General features: G+C 35.7%; 1 protein-coding gene across 1 annotated transcript in view; it reads right to left on the reverse strand.

Moving 5' to 3' along the window:
- The window catches only part of ABCA13 (ATP binding cassette subfamily A member 13), a 198,826-nt gene that overhangs the window by 145,519 nt on the left and 28,067 nt on the right, over positions 1-25,240 (reverse strand). Inside the window, exons 11-23 of the mRNA XM_042797875.1 lie at positions 24,613-24,740; positions 20,710-20,804; positions 20,306-20,482; positions 19,718-19,923; positions 18,037-18,176; positions 16,371-16,488; positions 9,661-14,370; positions 8,629-8,735; positions 6,820-6,938; positions 5,385-5,557; positions 4,158-4,234; positions 3,492-3,613; positions 631-825 (exon numbers count right to left, since the gene is read on the reverse strand). Of these exons, the coding sequence (XP_042653809.1) occupies positions 631-825; positions 3,492-3,613; positions 4,158-4,234; positions 5,385-5,557; positions 6,820-6,938; positions 8,629-8,735; positions 9,661-14,370; positions 16,371-16,488; positions 18,037-18,176; positions 19,718-19,923; positions 20,306-20,482; positions 20,710-20,804; positions 24,613-24,740 (6,367 nt within the window). The remainder of the gene's footprint in view (positions 1-630; positions 826-3,491; positions 3,614-4,157; positions 4,235-5,384; positions 5,558-6,819; positions 6,939-8,628; positions 8,736-9,660; positions 14,371-16,370; positions 16,489-18,036; positions 18,177-19,717; positions 19,924-20,305; positions 20,483-20,709; positions 20,805-24,612; positions 24,741-25,240) is intronic.

Raw genomic sequence — 25,240 nt, forward strand, 5'->3', positions numbered from 1 at the left:
CATTATAGTTTTGGCCCTGTATTATTCTTGTCAAAGTCATTTGACTTGGGTCATGTAAAATATAGGAGGTTTGCCCTTATAAAGAGACACATCTCGAAAGCTGGAAAAGCTCCTTCCTGAAGGAGCTACTTGAATTGCCAACATGATTTCTACAGCAAAAAAATGCATTCCAGAGTTCCATGAATTTTTCCTATAAAATAATTTTATAATTCTTTTAATGTGAGCTCCTATGCTTGTTTTAGTTCCAGTAATGTGTTCCAAATCAGTCTTCCACACTTACAAATTAATAAGTGACTAATTACATGAACTGCAAACTCTGATAAAGATTACTAAAACTCCAGCTTCAGCCTTCTGTGTTTTCTCTAAAGCTTTCATAATTAACTGCTCAGTGATCATTTTCCTGAGGAAGCAATAAATGGAATACAGTACCATCTACCAATCCCATTCTTTAATGTTTTTATTTGCTTTGTGGAGCAAAATGAAGACAAAAAATACCATATGTCCAGTGTTTGCTTCCACAGAGAAAGAGCATCTAAAGAAATAATAGAAATATTAATATATCTACCTGCATGTTTTAGACCACTTTCAAAAGAAAAACATAGGAACTGAATAGGTTTTTTCCCATCTTACCTTGTAAATGATATGACGTAAGTTCAAATTCTGTATAACCAGTATAAACATGGTATACAAGTCCAGTGCTGGTAAAGAACATAATTCTTCCACTGCAAGGGAAGTTTTACTGTTTTCAGGTAATTTTAGCATCAGGCTAATTACTTCTTCATCACATCTTCCACTTAAAGCTACCACAAAGGCACTGTAAAAAACCTATCATAATATATGTGTATTAATATTTTTTCTTCCTGAAATGCATCATCTTCTTTGTAGTCAGAAAGGTGAGAATTTGTGTCACAGTAACATGACAATTTGCAGTCATCGGACCTGAAATAATGAACTATACAGATCTATATAAGATTAGTATGTTCTTACTTTATGTACCTACTAAAGAGATTAATTATATTTCTTATAAAGATTTATTTTCATTAGTGAACAGGTCAATCGTTCATTCTATGAGCATTCATACTATAAGCAGGCATATTTACCATGCTGACCATATCCATTCTAGCAAATATACACTTTTGTTGCAGAAAAACATTAAGATCAAAATCTAGATGTATGAATCACTAAAATCAAAAAATATAGACCTTTCTTCTTTCAGAGGAGACACAAATTTAACACTTTGGGATGTCTATATGGCACAGTGTTCATTCTGAATCAGCTCACATTTCTCATTTCAACTCTCCTTTAAAGTGTTATTATTTAATAGTGAATGGAGGGACAAATGTCTAAGCAGACCTTGGATGGTACTACAATAAAAACTCCTTGGATAATGATGGTTTGTTTCTTCTTACAAAAATGTCACGTCAAAAGGCAAATGCTTGCATCCCAGATATCTCAGGGTTGTCAGATACCGTTTCTCCTGAAATGCTTGAAGGAAAGCAAATAGCAGCACGTCCACAAAAATTACAAGTTTGGAGCCCGTAGGCGCCCAAGTACAGTAATCAGGGCTCCACTGTACTCCTTATGACATAACCTGACTTTACTGCCTCTACTGAATGCATCTGTAGCTAATAACAGTACTCAGTAAGGGAGATGATCCCCAAGAAAATCCAATTAGGAGCCAGAGTTGGTCTAGACATACAACTTAACTCTTTAATTCCTATGAAGATTTTAATTTCCAATTTATTAATTTGGCATTTAGATTTTTATTCTGGAACAGAATTTTGCCTTTGTGATTCCAAATTATTTCCTATATATATATATTCACATTTTTTGTGAATGTACAAGGAACACAATATGCATATAAATATAATTCTGCAGCATAAAAGGATATTGATTTGGACTTGTTGTGGATGAAATTTGACTCTGTGATACAATTTGAAATTTGTTTCCTCATGCCCCAAATGAATATCACCATTTCAGTCCAGTTTTAACTCATCCAGCATTTTATTCACTAGATTAAGTCCCTGTGAACTTTCATTTAAATTTTGTGAATAGCAAAGCTAATCCAGATTCTTATGTTCAATAAATGAATACTTATAGTCTTCAAGTCACACGCGTTAAACTGTTTCAGAACAGTTAATCACATGGCAATGAGCATGGCCAGGGCATAATATTGTGGTAGAAATTAAGGGTAAATGTAATAAACACAAACAATTCACAGGCTTACTTGTACCATTTGAGAGACAAACACAGTAGTAATATACACTCACTGACTGCAATGGGCCTGCGGCTATCATTAAGGTTATCAGACAGTGGTTCTATGTACCATAAACATAATAGGCATGCCTAAACTATAGCTTAAAAAAGTACTTGTGCATCTTGCATAATGAGTAGGAGACATAGGCTTTAATGCTCCAGTTGGACTGGGGGAGAATTTAAGCACTTAAGCAAACAAAAAATTTTGTATAGATAAGCAAATGTGAGATGTGTACATATATCTAAAATCTACATAGGACTCTGGCAAAAAAAAAAAAAAAAAAAAAAAAAAAGATAGAAAGTCCTTTGAAAATTCAATTAGCATTATTATTCCAAAAGATCAAAGGCACACCAAATCCCATTTAACTGAATTGAATCCAGATGACTTCTCTCATTACTATTTACTGGTATCAAAACAACAATCTATCAATAAAGGCAGTCACACTGCCAAAGAAGCAGAAGAACAAATCATCTATAAGTAGTTATGATGGTCTGAACTGCCTTTTTAATAGACATGCTTTTCAGGAACAAAACTTGCAAGTTTCTGCAAGTGGAGCATCAGTGACACCCAGTGGCTGCTTGATCGACCTGATTATAACAAATGTATATCAGTCATACAAACATTAACAGGGGAGAGAACCTGCAAGTTAGGTGGCATTTTTCATGATTTCTGTTAATCACTGGGATCACAGGGAACAGCAGCAACAATAACACACATGCTCTTTCACTCAGAAAACTTACACAATCCACCCTTTAGACAATACCCAAAAGAACAAAGATAAAGTGCAGGTAAGGCAAGATACTGGTAAGGTAATGTAAAAGCAGTGAGGAGCACAGAAAGGAATAAATAAAAAATAAAAAAAATTTAAAAAAAATCAGACAACTCCATACTGCAAGGATCAGAGGTGGGAAGATACAAAATGATTTCTCCAGGAAACCTCACCTTTTCTACAATACCAAGGTAAAAAAGCTAAAATTCCATATTAGCACAAGGGGGTTAAACACTGCTGAAAGTAATGAAGCAGTGTCATTAAGACCAGAAGACTAGTGCTACTATAAATTGATCTCTTAATGCTTCACATTATTACTTTGAAATCCTAAATCTCACAAAATATTCCACATAGAAGAGACAGGTGAAAATATAAGATTCTACACAAACAAGGTGGTTTGATTTGTTTTGGTTGGAGCATCAGGCTATAGGCTGACCTGTTAATTTAACATCTTTGATCTTTTACCTTTGAATGAGAGATGCTGGCTTCCAAGATGGTACTGATAGTTTCTTCAGAAATATTGACAGAAGAACCAATGTCCAGCCTCAACTGAGTAAGATTCTGCACACACTCTTTGATTTTCACATCTGGAAGGGAAGAATAATAGTGCCAATGGTACCAAATCTGCTCAATTAAATCGCCCAGACTGTATCCTTTTCATTAGATTTATTCCGAGGGGTGATAAAGGACACAAAAAACTTCATATCATCTAATTCACTTCTACTTCAAATGTAAAGGTCATTCTCCTGGCAGATTGATGGGCTTCTGTATCTGTTTGCATTATCCTGTAAGAGCACAGGTTGTCCCACATCCCTGTATTATGAGAACCTATGAGATTAGTGAAGTAATCTTTAATCCTTCAAGATTTTCTTCTTCCACTAATTTAAGTCCCCTCTTCTTTCTAATGAATCATTGCATCTTATTGGACAGGCTCTGACAGAGTAAACTGGGCTGTCCTGTGCCAGCTCAAATGCATGTATGTACACATGTGTACAATGAAAATATATTGCATTAAGTCAGCAGTCTCCGTAGGCAGTAATCCTTTAAAGTTTGAAGAACAAGGAAACAGTTATTGTCCTACAAAATTACACAGCAATGACTCATAAAGATGTGAAGAAAACTGGAACTCACCATTCAAAAGATGAAAATTGCTGAGAAAAGATGCCGCTGGATTTTCTGACAACTGTAGCTCCAAATTGTCAGCCATCCTAAAATGACAGCCTTAATTTGACAAGTTATCAGAACTAAGTCATTGACATTATTATGTATAAAGAGTAATGTGAACAGTAAGGGTCACATTATGCTTTATGTGCACACACTGTGCATGCAATAAGCAACTCTACAGATGTTCTCATGCTGTATTTATCTGGTGCAGGGATCATCATATTTCACGTCTAAATGAGATTGCAAATGTAGGTATCTTCCCATGATGGCTAACTGCCCTAACAAACAGTGGCTTATGGAGAAGCACAGGTCTGACAATGTCTCTCTTCCATGTTTCATACTGAACACACATTTTTAAAAGCTAGAGATACAAAGCACTGCAGTTCAGGATGAATGAAGTCTATCTAATTGTAATTTAAGTAATAAAGAACATACACATATCAGATATTATTTACCCTTCAAAAACTGGACATGAGTCCTGGTCCATAAGAGCAGCATCTAAGCTCAAGTTCTTCTGTATTATTACTATAACTCACAGAAACCATTCAAGCCCATTATGAAAACAATCCAACAGTCAAATCAGTATAGTAACAATTATAACAAAGACCACTTCTAACTGACTTGAAGTTTGAAATACTCTGTAGTAGCAGTTTTATTCATTCACTTAAAATCTAGTATTTTTCCTCAAGGGAACAGCAAATATCTGAAATTATTCAGAGTTCAAGCCTGTCAGTTTATAAACATCATCCTGTGTTTCTGGCTGTTTGAACTGCTGAACTGATCTGAATGTTTAATGTTTTGCAAAAGATAACCAGCTGCTGAGAGGACAAGGCTATAGCAAAACAGCTTTAAATAAAAAAACTAAGATATAAAAAAATTTGGCCTAGATGAGGTCATGGAAAATTGAAAATCTTCTTAGTTGCAATTCAAAGCCTTCTCCTTGTGGAGCAGCAAGACCTGTTGCAAATGTTCAGCAAAAGTGTAAAGGCTTTCAAAAATATCCAGAATTTTGCTAAATTACTTAAATAATTTGTGAACTGTACCCACTCAATTTTCAGTTAAATGAACAAAGCTTAAAGAGACTTTGATAAATGGTATTTCTCCTGCAATTACATAATTTAGAACACAGACATATGCACAAAATAACACCTCTAACAAGAACCAATTGGGGTACCAAAATGTAAAAGGCTTTACATTTGCAGTCGTCTCTGTATGTTCCCCAACATTAGTTGACATTCACAGTTGTCATTGCTGGTCTTCTGCAAGGATCTCAGGAAGCTCCCCAAAATATTGGAAAGTTTTTGGTTTATATATGCCATGCTCTCACAATCCCCCTTGTTGAAAGTGAGCCACATTCTTTCAATATCCTGCAAAACACAGTGATCATATGGTTAGCAAACTGTTGAGATTATGATATTGCTTGAAGTAGCAGGTCCTGGCAACTAGATGATGAACATTTTCAAATGAGATTATGGGTAAAGTAATACTCTTTTACTCATTGTACCTGTAATTGAAACTGGGAGAGAGGTTTTCAAGAATCAAGGAACTTTCAAAGATATGAGTTTTGGAAACAACGAAAAAAATTTGTGAGGTTCATCCATTAACAGAAATGCCAATATTTCTGTTTGAAATTTAATTTCAAAATTAAATAATCTTTCCTTTTTATTATTTTAGGCTGACCATTTTTATATTTTCCCCAAAAAATTGTTCTAAAAAATATCAGTTTCCATTCAGCAAACCAAAACACCTGTATGTCCATATGGACATTTTTCTTGCATTATGCTTTGTGTAGTATTCACTTTTATCTTTTCTCCTGAATATTCACAGTTCTGATTTTGTAACTTTTTAAAAATATTTTCAGAAGTAGGTCATAGAATGACATTGACTACAGAAATGCATTTGTTCCATAAAAATCTACTTTGAGATATGAGTAATGCCTCTGATGTCTGTTTACCTTAAAACGTCGATATTCATATCAGCAAAATGTCCAGGTAGACAAACTAGCAGAGCTATTTCATAAACAGAAGGCAAACTCTATACTAAAAGCATTACTTCAGTATTTTGGCTGTGTGTGCACAGTTGTACACTATCCAAAGGCCTGCCTCCAATTCTGGATGAGTCTCTAAATTCCAAATGTTACTCTCTCCTGCTGGTAATTTCATGCACTGTTAAAGAAAAACAGACCAACCCCAACTGGTAAACACAACTGCCATTTTAGCTTGAATTACTCCAACCAATAAATTTATTTCTATCTAGCTTGATTTTTGAAGATTTTAAAGTATAAATGTACTCTGATTCATTAAATTAGCAGTATCACAAAATTTAATGTAATTAAAAATGGGCTGCTGTTTGGTAATGAATGGCAATCTAGATATTCTAGTTATATGAATTCTATTAATTCTAGACATATTTACAGCTTTCAAAGCTCATCAGTGTTTACTTAAGGAATTCCTTCCGGGTATCACTAACAAAAGCATCAGAACTATACCCATACAAACCTCAACTTTGTATAGCTACTGTGGAGACTCATCATTCAGACAGTTGGAAAAAAAAAGAAGAAATTTCCATTAGTTTCCAAAATTTAATACATGTTGAAAATAACACAAGTAGGTGTGGAAACCAATCAAACCTGATAATGATCTTGAACCAGAGTGATGACTTCAAGGACAGAGAGGAGTGACTGACTCATTAATCCATCTTTACACTTTGTAACAACACAGAAAAGGTTGCTAGTGACAACTGGTTCTTCTGCAAAAGAAAATATCCAGGCTCAATTAGTTAAATAAATAAATAAATAAATAAATAAATAAATAAATACATAAATAAATAGTGTAATCAGATGGAAAGTTAACCAAATAATATGGGACATAAAAGTTTTTAAAAGCAAAGAAAGTCCAATATATTAAGGCACTGAGCAATATTTCTGGCTACATTTATTTATTGTAGAGGTCAGGAAGGGCTAGTTTGATTCAATTTCCATTACTCTTCTCCATAACACTTTCCTGATCAATAATAGGAACAGAAATACCTGCTACAGAACCAGAGAAGAAAACTTCATTTTTGCTCTTTGTGAGCAATAAGCACAACTCTGAGAAGCTGTGTATATGAACCACATCTACCACCTGCTTGGGCAGGCTGCCCTGATCCAGCTTCCCTGTGGAGACATCTGGGTGTTACTAACCCTTCAATGAGTAGTAACTTTCAAACCCTAGTTGAAAGAGGAGGGAAAAAGCATTATGTAGATATTTTGCATATCTAGGGATAAAGAATCCATATAGGGGATATTTATCACCTGATCATCCATGGAGGAAGTTCCTACCCAAGCTTGCAGTCCTTGTGTTCCTGGAAAAAAGCTCCATTCCCCTGCATGGAGTGGATTTGTACATTGGATAGCAAGGAAGAATCTTGGCTTGACAGTTGAATTCTGGTTTATGGAAGGATCAAGTTTGGGTTTTCCCCATGTTTGGTGAATAGGTCAAGAAGGAAGAATAATAAACATTCACCACTGCTTCTAAAACAAGCAAACTTTGATCTTGCTCACAGAATACAATATAACTCAGTAATGCAAACCAAGACAGGCAGCTTCCATCTTTTCTCATTAGGTTTTGTAATGTTTTCTGTATCAAAAGAAACATCCCTATGACCAGAGTATTGGAAGAAGAATGACAAAAATTTAGTTCCTTAACCTCAGTTCTCACAAGAAATGGACTTCTTCAGAGGTCAAAGAGAGATCCCAAGTGCCTGGCACACATTTTCAGTATCACTTATTCATATTATAAAGTGTTCATCTTGGGGGATTATATGCAAGGAATAAAAGTAGCCTAATACATGAAAATGTGAAAAAATTGTTGAAGATTAACTTATTCAGCTACAGTTAACCAATCCACTGGCTCAACACAGCCAGAGTGGGAGGTGCCACTTCCTTTTTATACTTGCCCCATTTTTTAATTTCTGTTAGCTATATGCTGTCTTGTGGCAAATCTGGTTAATTGAAAAAAAACCTCTGTGACTTGACTCAGTTCACTAGCCTGGCAGAATAATATTCAGTAAGAAAGGTAAGATGAGCCCCAAATGTATACAGAGTTTTCAGCTGGGTCTGTGAGTCAAATCAAAAAAAGAAGAGGTCTTGGTATGTCAGTAAACCCAGGAGGAAGGAAAAGAACAGACAGCTAAAAATGAGAGAAAAGGAGCTGCAAGACCTCCTGCTTCCACTGAGAGTCTGAATCTACATAACCACTCCAGAAAGAAATCATCCCTTTGTATGTTCTGCATCAACATTTTTCCCGTGCCTCTGTTGGTTTAATTTCCAGGCATCAGTATGATTGCCTTGCTTGAAATCTCCCAAATTAACTTATTTTTACAAAACTTTGCTTAGAGACTTAACATTATAATACTAACACATATGGTGACCCATACAGTCACTACTGTGGTAACCAACCTGAAAAGATTTTAAGAACATTCAAAATGGTAAACTGCAACTTCTGCAATAGTAGGACACTAGCAGGGTATAAATGTTTCTGAAGAATCTTGCAGGTTTTAGATGCTCTGTAGAAAGATTAATAAGAAAGTATTATTTTCATAACAAAGGTACCACAGAAAATTTTCAACAAGTGACTATGTACGGTTGCAATCTTCAGTGGACTATATAAGGATTTCAGTATTAACAGTTATTACATTTGTCTGAACTATTTTAAAATCAAAACATAATAATTCCATGGGTTTTTTTAAAAAAAAAAAAAAAAATACACCAAACACATTTTCATCAAGATAGCAAATCATCAGCTTTCTTAAGACCTTTGGAGTGCTAGAAAGTACCTTAGCAAAATAAGCAAAATCATAATGGCTTCAGAAACACTGGGAGTCCACAGCATATAGTGACTTGATGGAAAAGAGCAGAGTATTCAAAATCTCTGATAATTAGGATTTGGGGAAAAATAAACCACTTTTCTAGTATTTGCTTTGGTTTTTCAACAGATTTGGCTAATATCTGGGCCTGCTGACCACTGGTGTCACATATTTGCATAAAGTTAATCATAAAGGTCTAAATACCACATCAGACTCATACATAAATTTCAGTATGCCATTTCTCAGCTGGTCTATGTCAGTAGGATCAGTAGCTCCACCAGTAAGATACCCCAGAATTGTTTAGAGAAACCATCTTGTGGGACTAATTCAGTGAATATTACTTAAATGCAGCAACTCCAGTCTAGCAGTACTAAACAAGTTGTCAGTAAACACTTTCCTGAAGCAGATTTTCCTCTGTTCATGGATTACATTTGATTTGAGTACACAATATAATGTGATACTAAATATGGCTAGTCTGAACAACATAATACAAAATATTGTGTTGTCAAAGGCACAAACATGAAATGAAACAGTAATTTAATAAAAGTTTTGATTAGGCTGTTAACAGAAAGCCCTTCTGTCATTCTGAGCACACTGTCAAAATGAGTACATAGAAAACACTCACCTCATTTCTGCCATTATATCCTCATGCAAATCCTTTAGTAAGAAAGTTATTTTGTTCCTGTCATGTTCTGTGGTAGACTGAAATATCATTTGCAAGATCTCTTGTATGATCTCCAGAGTTCTCTTTTGGGGTTGAGTAGAAATTTCTCTATATTGTGCATTATCAAAAAGTGAATCAATTAAGTCAGCTATCTGAAGTTCAGTATTGTTTGCATACAGAGCTTCTTCTATAACAGTAGGATCAGCAATTATATGAAGGAGGCTGTTTTGCAAAACTGAATTAGCAGTATGAATATTATTCAATTTTTCTCTGTTAAGACGATCATCAACAAACAACAAACCAGTGTAATCTTCCTTAGACTTATTTTGGAGTAGTTCCAGAAAGTCAATAATGTCTTCAACAACCATCAGTAGGTCATTTGATGAATTTTCATTAGCCATAAGGAGAATTAGAGCATGCATTATTTTAGAATCATTTTTATTGCTACACTCGCACAGAAAGCTGTTCGCAATCTCTTGTATGTCTTCAAAATTTCTTAACATAGCATCTACAGATGATGTGTTAAACTGCTGTATTAAAACATCAGGAGTCATTGAAGAAGACTGTCCAGTGGCTAGCCTTAGTAACTGAAACTCTTGGTCTATCACTGCAAGTAAGTGTTTAACATTAAAATTCATCAATAAATCTTCTATGCTTGTAACTATAGGAAACCAGAAGTTCTCAAAGTTATCAGATATATTACTGTTTCCATTTAAAGCTGATAATATCATAAGCATTGAGTATGTCTGGTTTCCAACGGAAGACAACATCATTAAAGGCTGAATTACAGAGAGAAAAGAAAGGACAGCTTCTGTATCCAGGAGTCCAGAAATTTCACTGGTCATATTCTTAACGTTAGTAAGAACAGTCTTTATAAGTGATGTTCTTGAATGTCTATTCCAACTTAGACCACCATAAAGATCATACAGTTGTTCAAGAACTCCTTTGGCCATCTCCATTTCTGCTTCTGGCATACTGCCCAATGTTTCTACAATTTGTAAAGCCACTTCTCTCTTAGGTGTGGAGGAACAATTGATTGGGTATGTGTTATTCAACTGCAGAGACACAGCATAGAGGGATAGCTCATTCCAAAAATCTAGCAGCTCTTTGAAAACTGAGCCATTTACATGATGGAGCTCAGAAAACTTTAAAAGAATAGAGCTCCATTCTTTGAACTGATGAAAAAAGCAGGTCATATTGCGAGCGATATCTGTCTGAAAGTCTTCCATAGTGCATGAGGAACTGTCCACCAGAGTGATGAGTTTCAGCTCCTTAATGACTTCAATAACTGCACTGTAACTAAGAGTAGAATTGCTATGGACAAAATAACAAGGTTCAAAAGAGGGATCACTCTGAGGTGTTGTTGTTGTGAGAGTCCAGCAGAATGCTGCAAAAAAGCAAATTGAGGCCTCTGCAGGTTCATCGGACATATCTGTCAGTGTCTCCAGTAAAATCAGAAGACTTTCTACCTGATTAGAGAACTCCTCTTCAGTAAACATTGGCATTTTTGCTTCCTGAGTCAATATGAAAGCATATACTTCAGTTAGTGCTTCCGTGATGTTTCCATGAGCTAACCTTTCTGTAAGGTTGATGACATCAAGGAGGAGATAGAACATCTCTTCTACATTGTAGAGTTCATCTTCTTCAAAGAGTTGTGTTATTTGCCATAAACCAGTCAGGTTCCAATTACATGAATTGTTCTCAAATGCATCCCACCAGTCTGTTAACATTCCTAACTCAGAGTGGTCAATATACAAAGGTTTGATATTTTTAAAGAAATTATCTAGGCTCCTCTGGATTTGTTTGAATTGACTTATCAAGAACTCAACATCCATGTTCCTTGTATTTTGCATCAAGGCTACCATATGCTTTAGAAACTCTTTATCATCTCTTAATGGAAAGCCAGTAAAACTAGAAGACTTAAAATTTTGAAATGTCTTCCTTACTAGTTCAATATTCAGAGCTGCTGTTTCTATCAGTTTCTGGAGAATTGTTTTGTGTTCACCCTGCAAGTCTGAGTCAAGTTTAGTAATCACATATTGAAAGAATTCCATCAACAAACTGATATTTTTCTCATGAAAGAAAGGTTCAATCTCAATATCTAACTGGGAGGAACTGTTTTCTTGGATTTTAGAAGTTTTATTTTTCAGAAGAGTTTGAATTTCTGTCAAAAGTTCTGTTGATGAAAGGGGAACATGGTGAAAAGAATTAAGGACCATCCTCAGAGTCCTGTTAAATCCATGGATTAACTGACTAAAATGGGTCTTATTGGATGTATACCATGACTGCCCCACTAAATCACTGACGACCATTTGCATTTGCCCTCCAGAGTTATTTAAAAGTGTAAAAATAAATTCAAGCACACTAATATCATCTTCTACATAAAATTTGGGGAGAACAAATTTTAAAGTTTTTGCTATAATATTGAAATAAACATTTACACAAATCACATCAGAACTAGTTAGGGAACATTCAGGGAGTGTCAAATTAAAAATCAAATTAACAAAGTCCATCACATTCATTAGCTTAACATCTGTCTCAATGTTTCCCAGAGATTTCAATAGAAATAAAATATGTTTTGCACTTTCAAGGTGGGAAGGTGACTTGTATTTTTCACTGAGATTACTTAATCCCTGTATCCATCTGTTACAATCTTCTGCTTCATCCACTGTACTATAAAAGTTTAGAAAGGAATTAAGATCAGATGAAAAACTTGTTTGCAGATGGCTTATGTCTTTCAGAGTATTGTCCAAAATTAGTTTGGTAATATTCTGGAAAATGCTGATACAAGCCATATACTTGCCTTGGGGTACACTTTTAAACAAAGCAGTTGTGTCTTTTATATCCATGAGAATAATGCCAAGTTCCTTTTGGGAAAGCTTGAGAATATTAGAAAGGGAATTTCCAATGGAAAATACACCAGCACCCCTATCTTCTCCCTCAGATTCTCCTGAGATGAAAGTATCAAGCCAAGAACTCAAAAACTCTCCATTAACAACCTTCAGTATAGATTTCTGCAATTCGGTTATGACTCCCACTATTTCTAAAAAACTTTCTAAACTGTTACTTTTAAGCAAGTTTGTGACATCAACATCATTGTCAAATACACTTTGAAGATTATAAAGAAAACCTTCAAAATCTTTCCAGTCATTTAAATCACCACCTCCTTCAACTATGATTTTTAATAGATTCATTGCTGCTGTTGTAGCTTCAACAATATCTGTAGCTGTATTATTGCACAGTTCATCGTGAGTTGCATTTAAAAGACTTTCAGAGAGATTTGCCAAATCATTTCTTAAATAGACAAAAAAGGTTGAATTCAAATTTAAGATTTTGGATGCTTCTTCAAAAATATCTGTCCAGGCTTGAAACCAGGTAAAAGTACAGTGCAAAGCAGAAGGTATACTTACCTTATCTCCCAAGTTTGTTATATTAGACAGAACAATGTCCAATGGAAGCAGAAGTAAGTCATAAATCTCTGCTGAATGATCTACAGAAGTAATGTTTGATAGATAAAAATCAATGCACCCATTATTTACCAGACATTCTGGGGAGATAACAAGAAACTGTTCCAAATAACAAGAGGCAGCTGTTTGGATCTCTTCATCTATAAACAAAGTTTTAAGGTTGCTCAGAGTGCTATAGACAATTTGCATCTCTTTTTTTCCATCCTGTGCAAGAGACTGAGCCTGAAACTCTGTGTAGTTGTAAATGATTAGTAACTTTTCACAGAGAGACTTGCTGGTAAAGTTCCAGAGAAGATCAAAAGTTTCAGAAAGAAAATCAAAAACTTGATCCCTATCTTGGAAATCATGCCATACTTGAAAAGATAAAAAATCTTTCGAAATCTCGTAAAGAAATGTTAACAGAGTGCTATTGCTCTCAATATTTAAGACCAGATCATCATTCTGGTACAGAGAGAAGAGTATTTCAACAAGTGAGGCCACATCAGTATTGTTTAATTTTTGGATGTTTTTGAAGAAATCATGCAAAATTTCTCCTAATTCTTGTACTTTATATATAAAGGTTGCATTTGAGAGTAATAAAGAGGAGGCACTACTCACTCCATGAATTGTGCTGAAAGACACATTGACATGATCATCAGTCAATGATCCAACCTCATAGAGATTCCTTAGGAAGTTTTCACTTAAATGTTTTAGATGGTTTAAAGCAGTAATATTTAACTCTGGCCAATCAGTCTGGATATTTTGGAGCAATAGCATACTTCTATTAAGGATTTTATTTTCTGTAATGTGCAATATAATTGTAGATAAGGTCTCCAATACCTCCTCCTCTTCCACTTGACTCAAATGAGAGAGTCTAGAATCAAGTTCATAGAATATAATTTTTACTATATGCCAGAAAATGTCTGTCTTCTCTTTTGTCCAGTACTTCTGAGGAGGCTGTAAATTTTTTTGTAGCTCATTATGGAGTTCAGAAACTGCAAGTGACAAATTGGTGGCAGATTCCTTCCCCTCAGCAAAATTTTTCATCCATATAATTGTATTATTCAAGACATTTTCAGTTAGAGACTGATTTGAAGAAGCTGAAAAATCAAACAATGTAATTTCTTCTATGGCTTCTACAAGATAAAAAAGATGATCCATTTCCTTTTCACCAGAAATTCTTAAGTATTCGCCTTTCAAAAGCTCTTTGAAAGATGTCAAAATCCTGAAAAATTAAGCATGAGTTTTTTCTTGTTACCTAGCAGGCAGACAGGAAATGGTTAAATATATATTTTATGATTGTAGAATATAGTTTCATTTACTTAACTCAAAGAAAGTTCAAATATCATTTAAATAGCAGTCAAAATAAATCACCACAAAACCTGAAGTAGCATAAATGATAATCATTTTGGTTTTAAAAATGTGACAAAACTCACTGAAAAGTCACAGACATACTCAAACGAAAACCTGAATGTAGGCAGCTAGGTTAAAGAAGAGTGAATGTATTGGTAATTATAATCAGGCATGTCAGCCACAAAGAGTCAAACACCTTTAATATAATTTAATGTACATCACATTTTCAGCTACTGAAAAGAGCAAAGCTTTTATGTTCCACAGGCTAATTATTTTATAGAAAGGAACTTCTCAATAAAAATCAATCAAAACCTATATTTTTCCATGAATTCTGAAGATTTTTTTATCTTTTATCATAATTACTGAAAGGATAACATTCCAGTTGACCAGCTGATAGCTGAACACTGTTATTTTAATATCTAGGAAAAAACCTAAAACGTGAAATCACAGTGAAAATTGAAATGCTCTAACTGATGTTTCCATGTGTCAATAATATTTACCAAAAGAAAAAATGTTTACTAGCTCTGTAAAACTGATCAAGACTGGGGTGCATGGAAAAAGAAACATTACAATGTAAAGGTCTCCAAGTTGAAAATATCTTCTTAAATATGTTTTCTTTTAATAGTTAAAAATCAGAAAACCACACACCATTAAAAAGCTTTGTGAGGGGATTTCTGTGTCAACTACTGGCATGGCTTCTACAGGAGAGAAACCAAGATGCCAAATATTGAAAAAAACAAAAAAGCATTCCCCATGTAGAATCTCTTTCCTAGACCTATTCAAGTTAAAGAAATACCTCTGCATGTATAGCAAAGAAAACTGAAACAAGTCAGGCAATTTTGTTAGTACTACTCTGCAGAGAAAATAGTGCATAGTCTAGAAACAGTATTTAACAATCAAATCCAAATCCTTTCCCTATCAAATGTGTATGCATTGATCTTTATAACGAAGTTGGAAAGAGCACAAAAGAAATGTGATTGAACATTCAAGATACCAATTTGCATTCCACTCCTTAGCTTCCATTTTGTTTTTACTGTAGATATCAAAAATATCTAAGATTTTGAAAACGCAAACCAGGAGTTCATTGTTTCTAGATCCCATTTTAATCAACCTGTTACAGTCCCTGTTAATCAGTGCTTGAATGGAAAGCATGACATGACTTGTCTAACAGCAGAGGAAATATTCAAATTATGACATTTATAAACTTTTTATTCTTCATCTTTCACTGCACTGACAGTGGTTACTTCCATTTGATAGTTTAAACAAATGATTGATTCAGCAAACAGCTAAAGTGTGCATAACTAAAAATTAAGTTCAAATTTAAGTTTAAATTTAAGTTTAAATTTAAGTTCGAAGTCCAGAAATGTAATTTAGAAATTATTCTTATTATTAACAGTTATGATTGCCAGTATAGCATGGTAAATAGTTAGTAGCACTTAATAGTAGAGGCAGCACTCAACAGTTAGGCCAAAGTTGTTCCATGAGGAATATTTTTTTCTGCTTTTAAACAGAATGATGATTAAATGGCTTCTGTTCATCTGTTTGTCTAGACTATAACATAAGTAACTTAGTGACAAGAAGCTCTTGTAAAAATACATTGGAAGTGTCATGAATCAACCACCTTGGTTACTACTGATAACACACCAGAGATGGAGATGTCTTTTTTTAATGCTTTTGAATGACAGCAACAAAGATGTAACTTTCTCTGCAGGATTCTATTTCTTCCCAGTAATACTGAAAAACACCAGTCATTTGGTGAAAAGAGGCAGAGTAATTATATTTAAGAATTACAAAAGTCCAAAGTAGAGGTGGGATAAAGGATTTCTGGAAAACAATTAAACAAAGAAATTACATTGACCAATTCAACCTTACCGTGCCCAGGAAATAAATGAGGAATAATCTGGTAAGTCTTGCAGAAATGCTAAATAATGATCTAAGATGGTCTCCAAACTGAGCTTTTGTCTAGCACATAGAGATGCTTCTAGTCCATCTGCAGAGAAAATAAAAATTTCAACATCAAGAGACAGATCAAAAAAAGTTTTTATGAACACATCTATGAATAACTTGATCAACTCCCACTTAAGCAACCTGAATAAGCCCTACCAAATTTAGTATCATTTGGATGTGTGCAGAAAGATAAATACATTACGCACATTTCAAATGAAGTAAATATGCAACTTTTATTAAAGTGTTTGAAGTTAGTTCTACTGAATGATTTAATGGAATAAAATGCAGAATCAATAAACACCAGCTCTACATAAGGCACATCTGTATTTTTCTTACATAATTCCTTAAAAACAGGAAAAATATAAGATATATTTTGAATTATACATGAACTGCAAAACTAGTTCAGGTAAGATTAGTTTTATTATACCAGCGTGCACTTAGTGCGGTACTCAGCACTGAAATGAACTTCAATATTTCTTTTTCCTTTAAATTTCAGTATCGAGAAAGCAGTTCTGTGAAATTCACTATTACTGTCCATATAATTGAAATATCTGGAACTCCAATAGATTACAAAACCTGTACAATCAATTCACATTTTTAAAGTTCACTTCACTAACATAGTTCTTCAATTAAAAAATACTGCTTATTTTTGCATACATTCTATGGCTGCCCTCTTACTAAGGTACTTAGCACATTTCTGATTAGCTCTACAGAGAAAAAAAGCAGAGGAAAAAAATAAAAGTTTATTCAGAAAAACAGATCTTTAGCAAGAACAAGATCTTTCACAAATCCCAAGATCTAGCTTGAAAAAATCCATCAGCAATTTAAGCCTTTCAGAAGTTGGAAATACAAGTGGTCAAAAATTGGAAGAATTGGGAGCATGGTGAGAATAACTAAAGGAAACAAAAAGGTGATATTGGGTGACGTCACTTTTTAGAGTTGTTTGGATCAGCCACATTGTGCCCTGCTTCATAGCTCCACCAAAACATTAAGATGAATAACACAAATATTTAACGCATAAGAATTTTGAAACGGAAGATCTCCCATTCTTCAGCATAAATCACAGATATTTCAGTTTTCACCAAATAATGAAAAATCAGTGCATTCCAAGAAAGTTAACAGCAGATGGGTCAGGACATCTGGAATATCACAGGACTACTGGGATGAAGTCCTTGCCTAATCTGAAACAAACCTAGAAATACCTCTATTGGGTGACCAGCTAGTCTGGTCTCCCGTTTATATGCTGGAATTAAGAAGCCTTCCTGACAGAATACTGATACAAAAGTAGAGAATCAGGTTGAACCAATCAGGTTAAACCAGTTGGAATTTTCCAAATAGAAATGGATGATTCAAAAATTGTCCAGCTGGCACTAAAATCACACCTATTTACCAGAGTCAGGGTCCATATATTTGGAAGTTTTCCTTGCTAATGGTTCAGTCAGTTAGTGAATCCTAAGGTTGATGGAAACACAAAGAGAAACAGGCTCACAAATGTAGAAATCATCACGTTTTCTCTTTCTGAGGAATACCATATTCTAAGACAAAGAACCACCAGAATAAAACCTGTGCTGCGTAGTAGCTCTTTCCTCACCTGACTGACCTCCTGTGGAGCCTGCTTCCTCATTCATGTATTGAGCTACCTTGCACATCCAACTGACAAAAGTTGTTAAATCCCTCCAGTATGGGTTTCCCTCAAAAGGAAACAAAATTTCTTCAAGTGTATTATTAATTCTGAAATGACACAGAAAACCATGATTAAACCAGTAATTTCTTTCAAAGTCAAATTACCTTGTGAACATATGCCATTTCCCTGTAAATCTATAGCTAAATTCTGTTCTACTTCATGCATATTGACAGTCCTATTGACTTAGGAAAGAACTGAGGTAAGCAGACAGGCTAATAGCAGAGTCCTTTGTCAAAGAAATCAGCAGCATAGCTATTACATCACTCTAAGTACAACTAGACTTTACTACACACGTTTGTGAGCAGAATAAAAAAAAAAATTAAAAAGCCTTTTAAGCAACCCACAACAAAATGCTCTGGTTCAAAAAAAAAGTAGCATTTTGAAATTGAAAACTGTTATCAAGAAATGTTTCCTCATGTCCTGAAATCACCTTTGCATTAAAAAAGTTATTGCTTTGTTCTTGTAAAACTGAACTTTTCTTGCTCTTCAATGCTACTTAAACACAAGCCTCTCTTCCCAGGGGCCTCTTGGCTCTATCGGTGTTTTTGATACACAAAACAGGAAATGTAAAACTAGTCCTCCTGGTGATTTCATAGTCATTTGGAAACATGGAGGGAGGAAAGGCAATCAACCATCGACCAGCAGGAAGAGGGACAGGAAAAATGACATAAATTTTCTAACATCTAAGATGTTACTAATATCTGCGGATTTAATCCCTGCTGCCAATGCAGTTTGTGGAATTTCTGATAGATTCCTGAATGTTTAGAGCTAATAGTTTTACTGCTTTAACAGCCAACTCTTCTGTCAAGTTTCTCACACACATAACTAATGTAGACAGTTGTCTTCTACACATGTTTAAGTTTGTGACCCAGGACATCTGTCCAGTACAAATGCAACTTCATAGTAAATTAATTATGCTCATTCTTTACATTGTCAAGCAAGAATAATAAAATCCTATTGTATTTTAAAGTACTTTATTGACATAGGGATTTGTCTCTAATATACTCTTATTTAACAACATTAAGGCTTGAAATCAGTAGCGTTACTGAGTCATTTCAAATGACAATCAACTTAATAGGAGAAAGGATTCTCTGCCAAAATAGAGGAACAATGAGTGCTTGAAGTGTTCTGAAAACAACATGAGGCCACAGTACCCCTCCTAGTGCACTTCCTAGTGCACCCTCTAATTTAATGTTTTCCTGCATCTCCCAGGAGTCTTTCAGACCCAAGATTCCAAGCATCCTGAGCAGCACAGCACCAGAGAGGTATGTACGAGGAAGAAGGCTGAGAAGTAGCAAAAAATTCTTGGATGTGAGAAGATGAAAAAGAACAGGCTTTTAGAATCCTAGATACCTGCCTATCCTCAGTTTATTTCCACCTCTACACCCCATCCCCAAATACTACTACTAATAAAAAAACCCCATCCTCTACCTTCTTGTTTGTGCTTATATAAAATTGTTAACACTGGGTGACAATCCAAAGTAAAAAGCTTTAACCTATCATCTATTCAGTTACTGGTTATAATACCTTACTCCAGGCTGATAGCAGTCAGGATCTTTATGCATTAAAAGGTATACGAGATACATACAGTGAGAAGAGCAGCTGTTCCTGACAAGAGCTGAAATGGACATCCTCCTCAGATGGTGCCTCTGTGCTCAGAAATTGATTAATTTCACAGTAATAAGCATAATTTTTGGTTAGCTGCTCTTCTATTTCTTGCCATCCCAAAAAATCATCCATTACTGGCTCTGACAGGCTCTGTTGTCCCTGAGTTACTTTCTGCAGAAGCAGGACCTTTCACAGTAAAGAGAGAAATATTTGAAAGCGGTAAAAAGGAAACTCACCTGAAACTTTAGACCTGCTTCCTAGTTTTGTAATATTGAAATTCAACATAAAATGGATTAAATGATCAGTCTTTCAAACATTCGCAATGTTTTCTGGAAGCCACAGCTACTTAGCATGTCTAAAATGTCACATCCACTCAATAAACTCCACAGGACCACTTGTGCCTTGCCCCCAAGCGCATTTTAAACAGTTTAAATAGTTAACCATCCACTTATTAATAGCAAACACTAAGTAGGAAGCTACAACCCCTGCTAATTAATTTCATTTTGTAACAGTAACATAAGTAAGGCACTTCAAGCCTTAAACATGAAAAAACTTCAGAAATACTTACAGATTCCTTTAGTGACTGGACCTGGTTACTTAGCTTGAAGGTCACCTCTGAGCTATTGCCAGGGCACATGTATATTGCTGAAATGTCAATATCATCTGAGTCCTGTGGAAGTCTCAGAGTCTCCTCAAACACTGTAAGCACATCGTTGCATATATAGGAAGCATTGCTCATCAAAATCTAAAGTTTAATGAATATACTGTCACTTTAATAATGAACTCAGGGTGAAGGAACAGATTTAATTCACACAATGAAATGTCAAAATACAAAAAGTACAAAATAAAGTTGGACCAAAATTCTGCTGAATAAAAAGTGAAATACTCTACTTAGCAAGTACTTTTTATCTCCCTAAATAAGCCTCTGCAGCTTTATGCAAATCAATATAGAAATATTGAAAAACAACAAACCTGTTTTAGCTCCACAAATAGCTTTCTGATGTCTAGATGAATGAAGCCATCTCTCTGGGCAAAGGGAATCAGTTTTTCCAGGCTATGTAAGGCTTCTGTAAGACATTTCCCACACACATCCCATAAAGAAAATATTTAACTTAGAGTAATTAAGGGACAGTACAGTAGGAAGCATTCTTCTGGGAAAGAAAACGGTGCATGATATGGTTTAAGAATAAAATAGTTACAGAGGCATAAAGGTTCCACTTGGGTTTAGATGACATCCCTGTCCAAAGCTCTCTGTCATTTTGCACAAGATACATAGAGTTGCATACTGCACTTCTGAGGAGCAAAGACTGGTCCCCTTCTGCACTGCCACTGAAAAAGTCTCATCAAGACAAGTCAGAAAGAAGAGACCAGTCTTCTTACAGCAGCAAAAGCATGACCCTATCCCCTTTCACAGTTTATATCAGAGTAGATCCCATGACTTTAGTGAGCTTTCCTGATTTTCAGGAAAGGAAAATGCAGTCCCGTGTGGGCTTCTATCTATGAATGCTGTAAATAAACTTGGACTCTTTCAGTATGTAACTGTTGATATAGCCCACAAATTCTTCTGAAATATGGAAAGGTGGCCTAATTCCTTAAGCTCCCAAGCAAAATTAATCTTGTCCTTCTCAAATAAAAGACACCCACAGAAATGTTACCTGGTCATATTAGGCAGTTGTCAAATCCAGTAGCCCTACAGAGGTGAGGTTGCCATAGCTCCATGACCTCAGGGCCAACCAGCAGCAAGGCTGGGCAGGTAGGCACACAAGCCATGTACACAGTAAATGCACATGAATGGCCACACAGATCAACACAGAGGTGCACACACAGCACTCACAAACACCACCAAAGGCCTCATCCTGTTCACCTCCCTGGTTTGTCAGGATGAAGGCCTGTTGGAGGGAATACATACATACACACACACACACACACACAGTGTGGTTCCCTCCTTAGCAGCTGAGCTCAGACACACAGTCTGCCCAGCAGCTGCCCCAGAATCCCAGTCTCCTTCCCCAGTTGTTGGCACCTTGGGGCTTCATCCCTGCTCCAGCTTCTGGTACATATGTGCTTGCTCACACACGGAGTGGATACCTGAAACAACTCCTCTTGGACACTCAGTCCATCTAGCAGCTGGTCCTGGTCCCTCAGCTCTCCCCAGCTGCCTCACACATAGGAGGTACACAGGTCTCTCAGTTAACCCCTCCGACCCTATGGTCTCTCTGGTGTTGGCCTGGACCTCCTGTTTCCTCCAATAGCTGAATCCTCTGTCAGAGAAGTGCATGCCTGCTCAGTTCTCAAGCCACCTCACCCATCCTTCAGCTATCCCAGCCCAATATTCACTACCCATCACACACTGATATGCCCATCCTCACCCACTCAGGTTTCTGGCACGATGGACACACAGGTCCCACCCCATATGCTTGTGCTTGATTTCACTCACTCTGGTCCTTCCAGTTGTTGCTATGGGCCCCTGCATGCCCTGTGGTCTGACCTCAGTTTCTGCATGCAGACCCCCATACACACACTTGCACACAGAATAGAGTCCTCATCCAGGAGAAGAGTTTGAAATGGAGTTTAGAGAGAAGGCAGGACAGACTGCAATGGTCAGGTGCAGAGCATGGCCGGGCAAACATATTGACCAAGCAGCCCGTTTATATGCAAACAGTCTCTTCATCACCTTATTTCTATCTTCTGTATTTGTTCCTCCCCAAACTACCTAGATCACTTCTTCTCCCTGCCTTTGGTTCCTCTTCCAAACCTCCCATACTAAGTCTTGTGCAATCCCAAAATGGTCTTTCCTTGCTTCCCATTATGAGTCCCATACCCTCCCAGTAATTCCCTCAGTTCGTAAAATAACCCAGCCTTTAATGATCCAGAACAGGGTACCATTTGGATTCTCCCACTTACGACTGCTGCTCCATACTCCTTTTTCGGGACAGAGATGAGCATTTTACCACCTAAGCTGAGAGGGCAGATGCCCAGCTGTAGAAAATCAATATAACTCCACCTTTCATGAAGGAAAGTATACCGATATACAGTATACAGGCAAAATTGCGTATCATGCTTCAAATCAGCGTATACTAAAAAGGAGACTACAGAAACAATCCTGAAGTTTCAGAGATGTCTTGCAGGTTGGATGCACAAGTAAATCAGGATTTGATAATTCAACTGGCAGTACTGATTCCATGTGACCATGTACTATAAAGTAAAACCCACAAGAAAAAAATCACAACTTTTGGTCCAATAATCTTATCAACCCAGAAGATAAACAATCAGTAAACTTAATATTATATGTCCTAAAAGTGCATCTTTGGAAAATTATGTTGAAAGAGTATTTGTTTTCTCATGAGAACTGCTTCCTGCTATACACTCAGTCCTTGTTCATTTTTAGAGGCTAAACCAGATTTTACAGTTTAGTTTAGTTAGCTTATAAAGCTGTTGGACTATATAATTTTTTTGTATATCAACAAGAGAACTGCTGACTTAATTCCCAGAATATTTAACTATAAAGCCATTAAAGCCAAGAAGCATACTTGTGTCATACCACATAACCCAAAGAAAGTGGGCTTCACTGTTATCACTGATGATGTAATGTGACCTTTACTCCTAGTAATGATGCACAGAACTAACATACACAAAATTTGTGTCACAGTCTATATTAATTTCCAATGATCTTCAAACAAGAGGTTTTTATTTGTAATCTGAAGACATCTGAGTTAAAAATCAAAGACAAAATTGCACAATTTCAGTGGCATCTTGGACAAAATTTGTACTATTAATATATTGTTTATTACTGTAAAGTCATATGCAAATATCAAGTAATTTAAGGCTATTAATGTTCCCAAAAGGACCAAAGTGGTTTTGATATACCTAATTACAATTGAGTAATACAAGTGCTCTTCCTATATACGCTCAGTTTATAGTATTGCATGTCTCCACTAAAAGGTTTCACAGAAAGATATCTTGTCCCTTTTTTTTTTTTTTTTTTTTTTTTTTCTTTTTTAAATCCAGATCTGTGTGGACCTTATAACATGATTATACTGCTGACTAACTCCTGGGTATCATGATGCTGAGCATCACACAGTCGGAGTCTTAGCACACCATATGATAATGTATATAATAAATATATTCCAAATCTGAAAGTCACAATTCCTGAACAGACATATATACAAGAACTTCATGGGAGCTAGTTCACCTTATTCAGTCAAAGTGCTGAAAACTGATCCAGTTCCCCAACTTCTTGTAAAATATACCTCCACTTGCCCCAAGTTCTTCAATACTGTCCCCTCTCTTCTGGGAATGGCATCTTCCACTTCCTTGACCATCAGCCTAGCTTCGTGTTCAGAAGTATAGCCCCCAGAGAAAGAAGCATTCTGCCTCCATGCTTAACAGGCCTCAATCAAATCTTAACTTAAAGAAATCAGAAAATCCATATGTACTGCTCAGTATTTTACGTCACTTGCAATGACCAGCCAGAAAAGTCAAACTGCACCTTAATTTAAAACCAAGACTTCTTGTTCACACATACATGACTGATGGTGTCAGAAACTTCTCAGGCACTGATAATTTTGATTTTTATTAAGCAGGCTCTTTTTCTTAAGTTAGATCTTTAAACAGCCACAGCAACATACAACATATAGGACGCCTAAGGAAATTGTTTATTCCTGATATGAGAAATTAAAACACATATTATGTTGTGTTCTGTCATGACTAAGGGAAACAAAATTTTAGGAATTCAAAATCTGCCGTAAAAATCTAAATAACACACATATTACAGAGCCCAAATGCCTTCATAGAGGTAGAATGTTATCCATTTCCCTTGTTGTTCTGTGGCAGTCATTTGAGTACTAGTAACAAGTAACCACTATGCAGCTTTACCTTCAGTGAAGTATAAATACTGTGTTATTATGTTCCTTATAGCTCCATCTACCAGAAGCAATCTCTTCGTAACAGGCCACTGAGGTACATCCTGAAATACAGACTGCAATTTCTCCAGATGCAGGATTCTGCAGTGAAAAGAGGCAGAGCAGAGAAACATTGTGTACTACAAACAAAAAGGTAACATTGCTGAAAAACTATAGGATTTTTTGTTGTACAGTCACTATATCATCTACTTTGTAGTTTCTTACGACAATAGCAGTATAGTAGTTACCTTTAACAAAGAAAAGAACCAAATTTCAAAATGTACTACTAAATTATTGAACAATTTGACAGCAGTCTCCCTTAACAGTAAGTAATGGATTGTATCTTTCAGATTTATCCTCAGATGTTGATTTGTATGGCATGGATCATATCTCCTCAAACGAAGGACAGTTTTTGATATGAACAAGTAGATCTAGAATCAATTCCAAATTGAGGCCAACATTATAACTCTCAGAAGTGATGCAAGTCATACAGTGTACAGTTAGAAAGAAAGAAGTATCAGTTCCTGTGCTCTGCCATACACTTTTCATGAGGCTCTGCTAACTTGACAAACATTAACTCCCTATATCTACAACTTTTAAGT

The sequence above is a fragment of the Tyto alba genome, unplaced genomic scaffold (genome assembly GCF_018691265.1).
Source record: "Tyto alba isolate M040663 unplaced genomic scaffold, T.alba_DEE_v4.0 Super-Scaffold_27, whole genome shotgun sequence".
Taxonomy (NCBI): Eukaryota; Metazoa; Chordata; class Aves; order Strigiformes; family Tytonidae; genus Tyto; species Tyto alba.